This window comes from Oncorhynchus tshawytscha, linkage group LG16 (genome assembly GCF_018296145.1).
Source record: "Oncorhynchus tshawytscha isolate Ot180627B linkage group LG16, Otsh_v2.0, whole genome shotgun sequence".
Taxonomy (NCBI): Eukaryota; Metazoa; Chordata; class Actinopteri; order Salmoniformes; family Salmonidae; genus Oncorhynchus; species Oncorhynchus tshawytscha.
Genome location: NC_056444.1, coordinates 49,395,816 through 49,412,787, shown reverse-complemented (window position 1 = coordinate 49,412,787; position 16,972 = coordinate 49,395,816). Strand labels below are relative to the sequence as shown.

The following is a 16,972-nucleotide window of genomic DNA, read 5'->3' as shown; positions in this document are numbered from 1 at the left end:
TGTGCAAAGTTTATGTTAAACAATTATCACTTATAGCTCGTAAAATCATGTCCCTCTCTTAACAAAAACACTTTCATCATTTTTTCATATTTCATACTGTCACATTCTGACCTTAGTTTCTTTTTATGTCTTTGTGTTAGGTTGGTCAGGGCGTGAGTTGGGGTGGGTTGTCTATGTTCTTTTTTCTATGTTATATTTTTTACATGTTTGGCCTGGTATGCTTCTAAATCAGAGGCAGGTGTCGTTCGTTGTCTCTGATTGAGAATCATACTTAGGTAGCCTTTTCCCACCTGTGTTTTGTGGGTGATTATTTTCTGTTTTGTGTGTCTGCACCAGACAGAACTGTTTCGGTTTCATTTTCGTTCTCTTGTTGTTTTTTGTCATTAAGTGTTCCGTTCTATTAAATATCATGAACACTTACCACGCTGCGTATTGGTCCGATCTCTCATACTCCTCGTCAGAGGAAGACGAATGCCGTTACACATGCACAACGCATAAGATGGAAACTTTGTACGTGTAGTGGGTATACTTTCCAAGTTACAGTATTTCCTTTATAACATGACATCATGACATCAATGACATCACAAAAGAACAAACTAAACGACAATAGTATAATTTAGATCACCTCTGACCATTCCCCACGTTCTATATTAGAAATATTGTTCCAGTATTTGCTTTAGAACGTGTTAGGGTTTCGGTGGGAAAGGTCTTCTTGAAAGAAAGGCACATTCCTCTGGTGAACATTGGAGAGGGAGAGCTGAATGTTCTGTCCTTGATTTATAACAGGATGTGAGTTAACTCCCACCAGTCCCTCCCCTCCCTCTGGGGGAGGGAGGGGGTCTGGTTGAAGTCATTCATTGCAAACCTGATCTGACCCATTTGGATCCTCACAGGACTGTCATGACAGGATCCTGAGAGGATTCGTGTGAGTAGTAGATCTGTATCGTAGAGGGATAGGCCAACGAGTGATATATGCTTCAGTTAGATTGGCTTTTTAGTGTGCATAGCAATGGTTATCAACTGTACTGCAGTGATGGAAAGTAAGTCGCAGAAAATAAAGGTTGGGGTATGAGAGATTTAACGTCAGAAGAGTTACAGGGTGTGTTGAGTGGTGGTGTTCCATCCTTTCAGACTGTTGGCCTGAGGTAAGACTGGATGCCAACTGCCGATAAACCTCATCGAAGAAGAAGTTGTCCTGGCTTGACGACGTAGAAACAGGCGAAGTTTTGGAACAATGAGCCATTGACTGCACCAGGTGGCTGTGTTACCAGTGGGTTACTTTTGACAATCAAATAAAATCAAACCTTATTTGTCACATGCGCCGAATACAACAAGTGTAGACCTTACCGTGAAATGCTTACATACAAGACCTTAATCAAAAGTACAGTTCAAGAGTTAAGAAAATATTTACCAAATAAACTAAAGTAAAATAAATTGTAAAAAGTAACACAATAACATAACAATAACAAGGCTATATACAGGGGGTTCTCGTACCGAGTCAGTGTGCGGGGGTACAGATTAGTTGAGGTAATTTGTACATGTAGGTAGATAATAAACAGAAAGTAGCAGCAGTGTACAAAACAAATGGGGGGGGTCAATGTATTAGTCCCATGTATTAGTGGCCATTTGATTAATTGTTCAGCAGTCTTGTGGCTTGGGGGTAGAAGCTGTTAAGGAGCCTTTTGGTCCTAGACTTGGAGCTCCGGTATCGCTTGCCGTGCGGTAGCAGATAAAACAGTATGACTTGGGTGACTGGAGTCTCTGACAATTCTATGGGCTTTCCTCTGACACCGCCTAGTATATAGGTCTTGGATGGCTGGAAGCTTGGCCCCAGTGATGTACTGGTCCGTATGCACTGCCCTTTGTAACGCCTTACGGTCATATACCAAGACGTTACCATACCAGGCGGTGATGCAACCAGTCTGGATGCTCTTGACGGTGCAGACAATAAAAGGCCACTCTAAAATGTTCTGTTTTATCATACAACACAATGCCACAGATGTCTCAAGTTTTAAGGGGATATGCAATTGGCATGCAGACTGCAGGAAAAACTCATTCTGATTAGCTGGACCTGGCTTCCCGGTGGGTGAAGCACTCCTGCCCAGTCATATGAAATCTAAAGATTAGGGCCAAATGAATTTGTTTAAATTGACTGATGTCCTTATATGAACTGTAACTCAGTAAAATCTTTGAAATTGTTGCATGTTGTGTTTATATTTTTGTTCAGTATAATTTCAGTGTTCCGGATTTACATTCACTATGTTACGTCTAGTCTATGAAACCAGGCTGGGTAATCTGGTAAGGGGTAATGATGGTTGAAATATTTTCTGGATGTACATTTTGCCAGGACATCACGGTTTCAAACCAACCTCTTCTGTTCCTGGGATGACAACAATGCACCACACCCAAAAGTGAGAAAATAAATATTGTTCAACTGTGCAGCTATTGAAAATAAGGTTGCATGATGATACATAAGGTTTGATTTTGTAAGTGCATTTATAAATGGTTAATAACTGGAGGTAAACATTGGATTACTATTTGGCAAACACTGACCAACTATTACAATATATAACTGTTTATTCCTGGTTTATAAGGCATTTACAATTGATCAATTAACCGTTAATAACGTAATTAGAACCTTTTATAAACCCTTTACAAATGGAACCTTATTGTAAAGTGTTATCTGGAAGCCTTGTGTATCTTTGTCCAACACCATTCTGAATAACAGCTTTTGCCCAGACATACTCTGTTATTTTTCCAGTAATGAGCTAACTGTGCATGGCCATCTGGTGAAATTACTCTCACATCAGTGGCTTTGCTACATAAGGCCACAAACCTATATTGTATTCCCTGCTCTCTTTTAACACAAATGTAAGACCCTTCTTTACTGTTAATTCACAACAAAAGGATAAGATACCAAAAAAATGCAAGAAAAGTAAAAATATATATTTCTTAGCTCAATGCGTTTCTTGTTGTTCATATGGCCGTCATATAGTCACTCAGTACAGCCAAAATATATATTTTATATTTTCTAAAATGGTTTGTAAAAATCGATCTATTTACCAGCACCAATGTGTGGGACTGTGCCCATTACCTCAGTGTGTTTGCCAACTGAGAAATATTATGACGTGAGCCAAGGTTTTTAGTGGGCGGGGTTAAATCGTGGGGGAGGATCGGGTTAAAGGTGAAAGTTGAACGATTTTCATTTTGTTGTCTTTTGTGCTAAGCAGGAGAGTGGAGCCCGATCAAGCAGCAGCGTCTCTTCCCTCTTCCCCGAATCCTTTTAAAATTCCCTCCCGAACCTCTCCCCTTCTACCCTCCCCCTAAACACACCTCACGGGACTGTTCGGGTAAGGCTGCCCTAACTACTCAATTTTCTTTGGAGTGTGAAGGACAGAGTTAACTGCGCCTGAGTGATTCAGGACCTAGGCCGCAGCATTCAAAATAGCGGATTAATCGTCACATACTAGGCTAGCTTGCTAGCATTGCGCTCATTCTGATTTGATTAGCTACGTTAGCTGCTACTATCCGTTTCTATCTAGCCATTGAGCAGTTTGCACAATATTGATGAAGCTATCCACATTCTACCAAGACTGAGTAGGGACCGTCTTTCATTCATAGGTTCATCAACTTTAGGTTTTAAATCTTTAGGTAACTAGCCAATGTCACTAGGGTTACTAGATAGAAATGCTGCTAGCAGGCAAGCTAACGTTAGCTAACTAATTATCATACTAAGTTACATACAGGCAACTGGAATTAACTATCGTCAGTTGGCTTTTTAAATACATTTTTTTTCCGTTATAACGACCAATCTTGTTATCCAAAACTAATGAACTTACCATTTTTAGCCATGCTTAATTAAGTAATTTAAGTACAGACTAGTACTAGCTAACTAGTAAGCAAACGTTGGCTTTGATAAATCAGTGTTATGTATTTTCATGGTGTAAATAAATGTAGCTAACTAGTAGCTACGTCTGGTTTCCTCGCTGCATAATCATTAGCTAAACTATCTGAATCAATACACTGTAATATGAGCAGTTAGTGAACCTTGGGTGTAATGAATCAAGTTCAACAATGGGATTCACTTATTCGATTAACTTTGTTTTAGGATGATTTTAAGGTAACAATGCCCTGGTCAGCACTCTCAGTAGCTAGTTTCACTGTTTTTATCAGAACCAATATAAGTAAATTAGCTAAATCCTGTAAAATGTACTTATTATGATTGAAATGTGGTTTTCTCACCTAGCTATTGTAAGATGAATGGACTAACTGCAAGTTGTTCTGGAATCTGTTAAATGGTAAATTACTAAATGTAAAAATGTAAGTCAGTAGTACTAGTTGGTTTCTTGCTTGAATATTTTTTTCATCAATTGTTTGCCATCTGTAACTTAACACTTCTGTTTTTTTTTCTCTGCTCCCTCTCTTCTTGAAGACCAAATACTACTTCTTGGCGAATATAGACTTCAAACACTACAACAACTATGGACACCGGTGTGATTGAAGGAGGGCTCAATGTCACCCTTACCATTAGACTCCTTATGCACGGAAAGGTGAGTGTGCACAGGAGATGGACGATAAAAGATATGACCATTACACCGTGGTTGTTCCATTCACACACCTCATTCATTACTGTGTAGTCAGCATAAACATAGCATCGTCATGAACCAGGAAGCCTGGGGAAGTTCCATTGCAAAAATCGGCTAGACGGGCCAGAAGCCGGTGTAACAGACTCCTCGCAAAACGTCAAACTAATGAAATGCCATGCTTGAGCGGAGCTCCAAAGGTGCGCACCAGATTAGTACCGTAGGAGCAACAGTACATGAGGACTAAAAATATAAACAAAACATTGTAGAACTTTTGCAGCACGCTGGTTTTCACGCATTTCTCATGACACATGGCCCCATTCATTCTTTCCTTTACACGGATCAGTCGTCCTGGTCCCTTTGCAGAAAAACAGCCACAAAGCATGATGTTTCCACCCCCATGCTTCACAGTAGGTATGGTGTTCTTTGGATGCAACTCAGCATTCTTTGTCCTCCAAACACGGCGAGTTGAGTTTTTACCAAAAAGTTATATTTTGGTTTCATCTGACCATATGACATTCTCACAATCTTCTTCTGGATCATCCAAATGCTCTCTAGCAAACTTCAGACGGGCCTGGACATGTACTGGCTTAAGCAGGGGGACACGTCTGGCACTGCAGGATTTGAGTCCCTGGCAGCGTAGTGTGTTACTGGTGGTAGGCTTTGTTACTTTGGTCCCAGCTCTCTGCAGGTCATTCACTAGGTCCCCCTGTGTGGTTCTGGGATTTTTGCTCACCGTTCTTGTGATCATTTTGACCCTATGGGGTGAGATCTTGTGTGGAGCCCCAGATTGAGGGAGATTATCAGTGGTCTTGTATGTCTTCCATTTCCTAATAATTGCTCCCACAGTTGATTTCTTCAAACCAAGCTGCTTACCTATTGCAGATTCAGTCTTCCCAGCCCGGTGCAGGTCTACAATTTTGTTTCTGGTGTCCTTGACAGCTTTTTGGTCTTGGCCATAGTGGAGTTTGGAGTGTGACTGTTTGAGGTTGTGGACAGGTGTCTTTTATACTGATAACAAGTTCAAACAGGTGCCATTAATACAGGAAACGAGTGGAGGACAGAGGAGCCTCTTAAAGAAGAAGTTACAGGTCTGTGAGAGCCAGAAATCTTGCTTGTTTGTAGGTGACCAAATACTTATTTTCCACCATAATTTGCAAATAAATTCATTAAACATCCTACAATGTGATTTTTCTGGATTTTTTTTCTCATTTTGTCTGTCATAGTTGAAGTGTACCTATGATGAAAATTACAGGCCTCATCTTTTTAAGTGGGAGAACTTGCACAATTGGTGGCTGACTAAATACTTTTTTTGCCCCACTGTATATTTGTTCTACATGTATTTGCTTATTGAATATATTCAGTCGCCATGTGGACGAATGGCGGAAAAGGTATTTCACCGGAGCACAGTCCACATGAAATTTCAATAAATATAAATCGCAGACAGTCGGCCACACTTGATAGCTTGGAAATGAGCACTAGCGTAGGCAACAACTACCCGGGCGGAAAACGGTGACGCACATCACCCCTTCTACAGGCGTGTGGGAGGAGGGTTATTTTTATTTCTATTTTTAACCTTTTATTTAACTACGCAAGTCGGTTAAGAACAAATTCTTATTTACAATAACGGCCTAACCCGGGCGCCGCTGGGCCAATTGTACGCCACCCTATGGGAGTCCCAATTATGGCCGATTGTGATACAGCCTGCAATCGAACCAGGGTCTAGTGATGCCTCTAGTACTGGGGTGCAGTGCCTTAGACCCGCTGTGCCACTCGGGAGCTTCTTGAAATGTAACGTCCAATCAAATTCTTCAAAAACATCAAATGTTTGCAATAAATCCTCTAGACCTCCAATGGCGGCATGACGACAACGTGTTTTTGGAGGTATGGCAACGCGAGACTAATATAAACCTTACACTGCACACTACATGGATAACTTGCATATAGTAGAAAATACTACTACATGGGGGATTCTTTCATTCTTGAGTAAAGCTTTTGTAAAGTGAATATATAAATATATATAAATAAAAAGATGGATTACTGATTTTAATGTGTTATTGCTTTTCTTGTCTGCAGGAAGTTGGAAGCATTATTGGCAAGGTGAGTGTGTCTTCCTGATGTTTCTCACTGTGTTCTGCTTTGCACTTTTCATTCATGGCTGTGACTGTTGTTTAAACATTGTGCTTTCTGTGCAGAAAGGAGAGTCTGTGAAGAAGATGAGAGAGGAGGTGAGTTGTCCATCATTCCATTGATTAACGTATTGGAGGAAGTTTGAGAGAAGTGGCCACTTCTAGACATTTTCTACCAATTCTGAGGACTCGTGCTTGAGGGTTGACCGATTGCAATGTTACAACCAAATTTTGGCCAGCGCTGAATGTGTACATGCAATTAAATATATTGTCTTAATATTTTAGCATTGTAATGAGAAAACGCATGAATAACATGTCACGTGACTGTTTTCCTTGTACAGAGTGGCGCTCGTATCAACATCTCTGAGGGGAACTGCCCAGAGAGGATCATCACCCTGGCAGGCCCCACCACCGCCATCTTTAAAGCCTTTTCCATGATAATCGAGAAGCTGGAGGAGGTTTGACTCCTAACTACAGATTTCAAATAAGCCATAGAACATTTCAATCAGGCTGGAAACCTATTACTAAGAAATTTAACTATTTTTCACGCACCCATGAACAATACACCATTTTAGAGTAAGATATGTAAAAATTCAGATTTTGCATAGTAAAGATCATGAGAAAAAATCTGTAAGTCCAAGCCTTTGGACCGAAGCCATCCTCAGCAGTGTATCTTGTTTTTCCGTTCGATTCCCTACAGGACATCAGCAGCTCGATGACTAACAGCACGGCCACCAGCCAACCGCCAGTCACCCTGCGCATCGTTGTGCCTGCCAGCCAGTGTGGCTCCCTCATCGGCAAGGGCGGCTGCAAGATCAAAGAGATCAGAGAGGTACGTACAGTACACCCACACAAGTATGTTATTATGCTAATTAGAAATGATCACCCACGGTCTCTAGATGAACTGTGCCACCAGATATTCTAAAGAGAACTCTGAACACTTAATGTTGACCCTCCCTCCTTCCTGTCTCTCTCTCCAGTCGACAGGAGCTCAGGTACAGGTGGCAGGGGACATGCTGCCTAACTCCACAGAGCGTGCCATCACCATTGCAGGGACCCCCCAGTCCATCATCGAGTGTGTCAAGCAGATCTGTGTCGTCATGCTCGAGGTAGTAGTATGGGAACCATTGCGCACTACCCCCTTTTTGTCTCGTCTTTTTTTCTATTTCATCCGAGATGTTGCTTAGGTTCCTGATTTTTTTAAATGTTTAAATATTTTTTTTTATATCATTGTCCTACATTTTGAAGTGTCTCCAAAATAACTACCGCTTATGTACATTTTCCAGTTCCTAATGGTTGATTTTGTTTCTCTCCTCAGTCTCCGCCTAAGGGTGTAACCATCCCTTACAGGCCCAAACCCTCAGGCTCTCCTGTCATATTTGCGGGAGGTCAGGTAAATAAACAACCTTATTCATCTGTAATTAATCAACTAATTGGCCTGTAATTCATATGTCAGTTTTCCCTTTCCCTTTTTTAAAATGATAGCATTGTCAGTTGTTTAAGGGAAGTTGAATAACACTGTACTTTTAAGTCTGTTTCTACATTTCAGTAGTGTGTTATTCTGCACTGTGCAGATGTCAGCACCATTGCCAAATGGCCTCCAGAGTTTCTATGTTAAGGGAGAGAAATCCCCTCCAGTAGTTGTAGAGTAGCTGAGCTGTCAGATGGGTTGAGTACTAGCTGGAGGGCGCATATTTTTTTTAATTTAACCTTTTATTTAACGAGGCAAGTCAGTTATTTAACTAGGCAGGTCAGTAACCTTTCAGTTTCCGGCCCAACGCTCTAACCACTAGGCTATATGCGTCACCCATATGTCCATATCCTTGTTGTGTATGGTGTTGTCTGAATTACCCCATAGCGTTCTCATTCCAGACATCCAAGGACTTGGCTGCGTTTAGACAGTAGCCCAATTCTGATCTTTTTTTTCACACGAATTAGTTTTTACACCAATCACATCTTTGTCAGAGCCGATCTGATTGGTCAAAAGACCAATTAGTGCCCAAAAGATCAGAATTGGGCTGCCTGTCTAAATGCAGCCATGGGTCTCCAGGATACTAACAGTCTGTAAGTGTGCTTTTTGTGCCCATTTCCCACGCACCCTCCTAAGTGCTTTTCTCTCATTGCAGGCATACGCTGTCCAAGGACAGCACGCCATTCCACAGCCTGACGTAAGTGAAGGTCATTCTGTAAGTGAGCCCATATATCTACACATCAACCCTCCTGGGTAGTCATGGCACCCACCCGCTCTTACATGCTGTACCTTCCCTCCCCCCCAACCACTCTAGTTCCATTTTTTAGTTTCAATCAGTAAATGCACTGCAGTGATGCATCGCTAAGACCTTCTGGTACTTTTAACTGTTTTGTTTGTTGCCATGTGTATCGTTTAATTTCTTTTGCAGCCTTGATTATGTTTGGGAGAAATTCTGAAATTAGGCTTTGTCAAATTTGTTTGTGGTGCTAGCCTTAACTGTCAAATCAATCTATTGTTTTGTGTTGAGGTGCACTGTTTTTTTTTTGGACTGCACATTTTTGACTGTTGCTGTGAAGTAGGGCTGCACAGTATTTCAGACTTTGTATCGGTTGATAATTGCCTAAAGAAATATATCAGTATCGGATGATTTCATAGCCAGTATTTTGTCCATATATTTCAGTGTTAAGTCTGAGCCACTAATAATTTATCGGTGTTGGACAGAATTTTTATGTGCATCCCTAATGGTATGGCTATATACAGTTGAAGTTGGAAGTTTACATACACCTTAGCCAAATACATTTAAATTACGTTTTTCACAATTCCTGACATTTAATCCTAGTAAAAAGTTTATTTTAAGAGTGTGAAATGTCAGAATAATAGTAGTGATTTTATTTGAGCTTTTATTTATTTAATCACATTCCCAGTGGGTCAGAAGTTTACATACACTCAATTAGTATTTGGTAGCAATGTCTCAGGTAGCCTTCCACAAGCTTCCCACAATAAGTTGGGTGAATTTTGGCCCATGCCTCCTGACAGAGCTGGTGTAACTGAGTCAGGTTTGTAGGCCTCCTTGCTCCCACACACTTTTTCAGTTCTGCCCACAAATGTTCTATAGGATTGAGGTCAGGGCTTTGTGATGGCCACTCCAATACCTTGACTTTGTTGTCCTTAAGCTATTTTGCCACAACTTTGGAAGTATGCTTGGGGTCATTGTCCATTTGGAAGACCCATTTGCGACCAAGCTTTAACTTCCTGACTGATGTCTTGATGTTGCTTCAATATATCCACATAATATTCCTGCCTCATGATGCCATCTATTTTGTGAAGTGCATCAGTCCCTCCTGCAGCAAAGCACCCCCACAACATGATGCTGCCACCCCCGTGCTTCACGGTTGGAATAGTGTTCTTCGGCTTGCAAGCCTCCCCTTTTTCCTCCAAACATAACGATGGTCATTGCGACCAAACAGTTCTGTGTTTGTTTCATCAGACCAGAGGACATTCCTCCAAAAAGTACGATCTTTGTCCCCATGTGCAGTTGCAAACCGTAGTCTGGCTTTTTATGGCGGTTTTGGCACAGTGGCTTCTTCCTTGCTGAGCGGCCTTTCAGGTTATGCCGATATAGGACTCGTTTTACTGTGGATATAGATACTTTTGTACCTGTTTCCTCCAGCATCTTCACAAAGTCCTTTGCTGTTGTTCTGGGATTGATTTGCACTTTTCGCACCAAAGTACGTTCATCTCCAGGAGACAGAACGCATCTCCTTCCTGAGCGGTATGCCAGCTGCGTGGTCCCATGGTATTTATACTTGCGTACTATTGTTTGTACAGATGAACGTGGTACTTTCAGGTGTTTGGAAATTGCTCCCAAGAATGAACCAGACTTGTGGAGGTCTACAATTTTTTTTCTGAGGTCTCGGCTGATTTCTTTTGATTTTCCCATGATGTCAAGCAAAGAGGCACTGAGTTTGAAGGTAGGCCTTGAAATACATTCACAGGTGCACCTCTAATTGACTCAAATTATGTCAATTAGCCTATCAGAAGCTTCTAAAGCCATGACATAATTTGCTGGAATATTCCAAGCTTTTTAAAAGCACAGTCAACTTAGTGTACGTACACTTCTGACCCACTGGAATTGTGATACAGTGAATTATAAGTGAAATCTCTGTAAACAATTGTTGGAAAAATTACTTGTCATGCACAAAGTATATGTCCTAACCGACTTGCCAAAACTATAGTTTGTTTACAAGTGCCTTTTGAACGGGGTATGGTAGTAGGTGCCAGGTGCACCAGTTTGTCAAGAAGTACAATGCTGTTTTTGACGCTCAACAGTTTCCCGTTTTGCGTCAAGAATAGTCAATCACCCAAAGGACACCCAGCATTGGAGTCATGGGCCAGCATCCTTGTGAAACGCTTTCGACACCTTGTAGAGCCATGTCCCGGCGAATTGTGGCTGTTCTGAGGACAATATTACGAATGTGTTCCTAATGTTTGGTAGAGTGTGTATGTACCAGTCAAAAGTTTGGACACCTACTCGTTCAAAGGTTTTTCTTTATTTGAATTATTTTCTACATTGTAGAATAATAGTGTAGACCTCAACTATGAAATAACACATGGAATCATGTAGTAACCAAAAAAGTGTTAAACCAATCCGTTTTATATTTGACATTCTTCAAAGTAGCCTTTGCCTTGATGACAGCTTTGCACACTCGTGGCATTTGCTCAACCAGCTTCATGAGGTCGTCACATGGAATACATTTCAATGACCAGGTGTGCCTTGTTACAAGTTAATTTGTGGAATTTCTTTCTTTCCTTAATGTGTTTGAGCCAATCAGTTAAGGTAGGGGTGGTATACAGAAGATAGCCCTTCTTGGTAAAAGACCAAGTCCATATTATGGCAAGAACAGCTCAAATAAGCAAAGAGAAACGACAGTCCATCATTACTTTAAGACATGAAGGTCAGTCAATGCGGAAAATTTCAAGAACTTTTAAAGTTTCTTCAAGTGCAGTCACAAAAACTATCAATTGCAGCCCAAATAAATGCTTAACAGAGTTCAAGTAACAGACACATCTCATCATCAACTGTTCAGAGGAGACTGTGTGAATCAGGCCTTTATGGTCTAATTGCTGCAAAGAAACCACTACTAAAGGATACCAATAATAAGAATAGACTTGCTTGGGCCAAGAAACAAGCGCAATGGACATTAGATCTGTGGAAATCTGTCCTTTTAGTCTAATGAGTCCAAATTTGAGTTTAAAAAAAGTATTATTATTTACCTGCCCTGTCTTTGAGAAATGCAGAGTATGTACTCTGCATGGAGGTGTGATGGTGTGGGTGTGCTTTACTAGTGACACTTTCTGTGATTTTATTTAGAATTCAAGGCACACTTAACCAGCATGGCTACCACAGCATTCTGCAGCGCAGAATCTGGTTTGCGCTTGGGACTATCATTTGTTTTTCAGTGACCCAACACACCCCCAGCCTGTGTAAGGACTATTTGACCAAGAAGTGATTTAGTGCTGCATCAGATGACCTGGCCTCCACAATCAGCCGACCTCAACCCAGTTTGGGATGAGTTGGACTGCAGAGTGAAGGAAAAGCACCCAACTAGTGCTCCGCATATGTGGGAACTTCTTCAAAACTGTTTGAAAAGCATTCCTCATGAAGCTGGTTGAGAGAATTGCCAAGAGTGTGCAAAATTGTCATCGAGGCAAAGGGTGGCTACTTTGAAGAATCTCAAATATAAAAAAAATTTAAAATTTGTTTAACACTTTTTTATTACATGATTCCATGTGTTATTTCATAGTTTTGATGTCTTCACTATTATTCTCAATGTAGAAAATGGTATAAAAAAAATACAAATAAAAGGAAAACCCTTGAATGAGTAGGTGGTTCCAAACTTTTGACGTGTGTGTTTTAAGCAATAAGGCCAGAGGGGGTGTTGTATGTGGCCAATATGCCACAACTAAGGGCTGTTCTTAGGTGCAAGGAGGAGTGCCTGGAAATAGCCATTAACCGTGGTATATTGGCCATATACCACAAACCCCCGAGGTGTCTTATTGCTATTATAAACTGGTTACCAACGTAATTTAAAGCAGTAAAAATAAATATTTTGTCATACCCATGGGATACGTCTGATATACCATGGCTGTCAGCCAATCAGCTCGAACCATCCAGTTTATAAATATTTATATATCACAGACACAAATATATGGACACCAAATAAGTGGTTTCTGCTAGTTCAGCCATACCCGTTGCTGACAGGTGTATAGGGCTGTTTTTCATGGTTTGGGCTAGGCCCCTTAGTTCCAGTGAAGGGAAATCTTAACACATTTGAGTGAGGTTTTGTTCTCGCCTGAGTAGCCTCGTTTCATTGCCAAAGATAAAATTAAACCATCCCGTGTTCAGCGAAATAACAACCCAATGTCAAATACAGGTAGCCTAGTCAAATAATTAACATCCAATGACATTAACCGTTACTCTCTCGCAGGAAACCTTCACTCCTGCGCAGACATTTAGAAATGAAGCATGACAATTTGAGAAATAAACCACGGGTGTTTTTTGATCAAGAATAAAGATCACTTTCGAGTAGTAAGACTTAGAAAAGCAATAGATACCATTAATAAGAAGGGGCTAGAAGCATCTTATATGGTCAGCTAACGAGTGGCTAGGACAGGCAAGCCCATACGATTGTGGAAGACTTGATTCTTCCTGCTGCTGCTGATACGGCTGGGGGAAAGGCCAAAACTATACAGACAATGACTTCATCAAACAACACTGTTTCACGACGCATCAGTGACATGGCAGGAGACATTTTAAAACAATTTCTGCCTCGCATACAAGCCAGTGTATTATATGCGTTACAGCTGGATGAGTCAACAGGTATGTAGGCTGTCGTCTGTTACGTTTAAGGGGGGTCAATTAAGGAAGACATCCACTTCTGGAAACCAGGACAGCGTGAGAGGATATTTTTAAAGTGCTGGACAGCTTTGTGACAGCAAATGGACTTTTGTGGTGAAGATGTGTTGGTATCTGTACCTATGGTGCAAAAGCCATGACAGGGAGACATAGTGGAGTGGTAACGCGTGTGCAAGCAGTTGCTCCCGACGCCACTTGGGTACACCGCAGCATCCACCGAGAGGCTCTTTCTGCCAAGGGAATGACTGACCGCTTATGCAATGATATGGGCAGCGACCATGTAACACTTTTGTAACATACAGAAGTGCGCTGGTTATCAAGTATTGACACTTTTTTTAAAACAAATTGAGACAAGCTTAGTTTTCTTTTACTGACAATTTTCACTTGTCTGACCACTTGCATGATGACTAGTTTCTCACACGACTGGCCTATCTGGGTGACACTCAACTATATTCAATGTGCGGGACAAAATTGAGGCTATGATTAAGAAGTTGGAGCTCTTCTCTGTCTGCATTAACAAGGACAACACACCGGTCTTTCCATCATTTGTATTCTTTTGTTGTGTGCAAATAAACTCAAGCTTACAGACAATGTCAAATGTGATATAGCGACGCACCGGAGTGAGCTGGGTGCGCATGTACCTATGTGAGAGTGGATTCTCAGCCCTCACTAGCATGAAAACTAAATACAGGCACAGGCTGTGTGTGAAAAATGATTTAAGACTGAGACTCTCTCCAATTACAACCCAACATTGCAGTTATGTGCATCCTTTCAGGCACACCCTTCTCATTAACCAATGAGTTATTCACAATTTTTGATGAACAAATCAGGTTTTATATGTAAGATGGCTAAATAAAGAGCAAAATGATTTATTATTATTTGTGCCCTGGTCTTATGGAGCTCTTTGTCACAACCCGGATTGTGGAAAGTGACAAACTCACACCCATTCTTATGTTTAATAAGTGTATCGTTGTGTGTGTGTGTGGGAGAGGGGGCTTACAATGATGGCAAAAAAACATTTGAGAGTGCGCTGACCCTGGTGCTAGAGGGGGTACGCAGCTGGAGGTTGACTGTTTTGAAATGGGTACTGGCCTATAAAAAGTTAGGGAACCACTTATCTAGTAGAAAGCCTTCCCAGAAGAGTGGAGGCTGTTATAGCAGCAAAGGGGGGACCAACTCTATATTAATGCCCATGATTTTGGAATGAGATGTTTGACGAGCGGGTGTCCACATACTTTTGGTCATGTAGTGTATACATGTGTTAATGCAGAACATAACCCTGTGTATCTCCTGGCTTTATAGTTCCTGTCTTTCTCCTTTCATCAACCCTTCTCTCTCTCTTCCTCTCCATCTCTCCATGTATCCACCTCTCTCTCCACAGCTTACTAAACTCCACCAGCTGGCCATGCAGCAGAGCCCTTTCCCCATCGCTCCCAACAACCAGGGTTTCCAGGGTAGGTCAACAGAGGAGGAAAAGAGACCGGAAGCATTTTATTGATTTTTGTTGCATTCTCTGCAACATTTTTGTCTTTGTCGGCACTGACTTGTGTTTTCTCTCTTTAGCTGGGATGGATGCTTCTGCACAAACTGGTTCCCATGAGCTGACCATTCCAAATGATGTAAGTGTCCCCGTCCACTCTGGAATTCTCTTCCCTACTTGTTCTCGATACTTCAGCCCAAGATTGATGTAAATCTTTCAGGAATTTCTTTAGTGTTAGTTGTAGCATACTTGTCTTATCTGGGTTTTTAGTTTAAAAACCATTTCACTCCTGAGAAGAGTGGTTGAAATGTCTTGTATTCTGAAACTTTCTCTCTTGCCTTCCTTGGCCTAAGTTGATTGGCTGCATCATTGGCCGTCAGGGGGCTAAGATCAATGAGATCCGCCAGATGTCCGGGGCTCAGATCAAGATTGCCAACCCAGTGGAGGGCTCTTCTGACAGGCAGGTGACCATCACCGGCTCCCCTGCCAGCATCAGCCTGGCTGAGTACCTGATCAATGCCAGGTGAGGGACAACACGCTGGAACTACTGATATGCCAAGTCATGGTTCAGAATAAGAGAACCAATATGGCTAGGAAATCAAAGCGGCTTGCATTTAAGGCTAGTTTTTGAATCTCCTCTTGTTTTTTATGTTTCTGTAGGCTGTCATCTGAAGCTACTGGACTGGCAGCCAACTGACATGGAGAATCTTCATCAGCACCTGACGTAACCCCCCCTACTTTTTACCGAGAGGTCCCTCAATAAAGTTAATGCAAAAACCAATCCTTTGGTTAAACACCTACCTACTCAGCTGTAATTACATCAAGGTATTTTATTTATTTATTATGTTAAATTCCCTTTGCATATAGTTTTTTAAAGATATTTTTTTGGTGTATTTATGTTTTGACCTTGGTAGCCGGGGAAGAAACATTTTGGAAAAATCTGAAAAGGAATATGTTTTTTTTTTTATGTCAGATTTTTCTTAGAAAATGTATTTAAAAATGAAGAAAAAAAAAGACCCAATAATAACAAGCTGTTGTGGACTGTTCCTTCCCTGTTTTTGATGATTTGTATTTATTGTTTATTTAATACACACCAGTCCTCCTGTTAGAATTCACTGATATTTACCATTCTTTAAAGCTGAACTTCCTAAATGAGGCATTGTGGGTAATGGGTATACGAGGGGTGTAAATGATGTACTCTTAAGATGTAACGAAAAACAAGATCAGGAACTAATTGAAACGTCTCTGAAGTGGGACTATGAGGAGTGTTTTTAACTGAATTCTGTCGCCTCTTTTATTTGCTGTATAATTATTTTGTCATTCCTGTTTTCATCCGTTTAAATGTTTTCCTTATTCAGGACATTTGAGTGTTGTTATTGTGTACTGGATTCTGATAGGGTGGGTGGGGCATGGTAACCCGGAGAAATAACGGGCCAGAGGGATGAATTTCTTTTCTCTGAAATTATTAAGATAGAAGATAAACATTGATAACGTTGGAATATTTGTTTTGAATAGAGAAAATATTTTTTTTAACTGCAGGGGTGGGAGGGTGCTGCAAGGGGTAAAACAAAACAATTATTGCGTGTCTTTATAGGATAAGACTTGAGGTATTCATTTAAAATAACTTGAAGGAAGATTCTAAAATGAACACTAGTTTCCTGCTATCTCCTTTGCCTGGATCAGATTTTATTTTTTATTATTCTTTGCAGGATGAAGAAACTCACGTTTTTGTGCACGTTTTCAAACTATTGTAGATTCGGGTGCAAACTGAATTGTTGAAGAACTTCAATACATAAATAAAAAGATGTGAAATGCTAAAACTACCCCTGGATGTAACCTGTCATTTTTTTAATTTACATCTTTCCTGGGGTAAAAATATGAGGAACTTTCCTA

At 40.9% G+C, this 16,972-nt stretch overlaps 1 protein-coding gene across 4 annotated transcripts; it reads left to right on the top strand.

The window, feature by feature from the left end:
• Nucleotides 1-3,196: 3,196 nt before the first annotated feature.
• LOC112215808 (poly(rC)-binding protein 2) lies at nucleotides 3,197-16,902 on the top strand. 4 transcript variants are annotated; one of them, XM_024375218.2, is made up of 13 exons: nucleotides 3,197-3,350; nucleotides 4,433-4,550; nucleotides 6,660-6,683; nucleotides 6,779-6,811; nucleotides 7,054-7,170; nucleotides 7,413-7,544; nucleotides 7,693-7,821; nucleotides 8,031-8,105; nucleotides 8,839-8,880; nucleotides 14,981-15,053; nucleotides 15,163-15,218; nucleotides 15,433-15,602; nucleotides 15,740-16,902. In XM_024375218.2, the coding sequence occupies exons 2-13, from the start codon at nucleotides 4,482-4,484 to the stop codon at nucleotides 15,774-15,776; spliced, it is 957 nt and encodes a 318-aa protein (XP_024230986.1). In that variant the 5' UTR covers nucleotides 3,197-3,350; nucleotides 4,433-4,481; the 3' UTR covers nucleotides 15,777-16,902. The 4 variants fall into 4 exon arrangements, with proteins under 4 accessions (XP_024230986.1, XP_024230984.1, XP_024230985.1 ...); XM_024375216.2 differs by having other exon boundaries at nucleotides 8,839-8,898; XM_024375217.2 differs by having other exon boundaries at nucleotides 7,693-7,824.
• Nucleotides 16,903-16,972: the final 70 nt, after the last annotated feature.

What these genes read in the sequence shown, in the direction of transcription:
- LOC112215808 (XM_024375215.2), top strand. Translation starts at nt 4,482, where the DNA reads ATGGACACCGGTGTGATTGAAGGAGGGCTCAATGTCACCCTTACCATT. An exon ending in TAATCGAGAAGCTGGAGGAG is followed by an intron (nt 7,171 to 7,412) that starts GTTTGACTCCTA and finishes GATTCCCTACAG; the next exon opens with GACATCAGCAGCTCGATGAC. An exon ending in AGCTGACCATTCCAAATGAT is followed by an intron (nt 15,219 to 15,432) that starts GTAAGTGTCCCC and finishes CCTTGGCCTAAG; the next exon opens with TTGATTGGCTGCATCATTGG.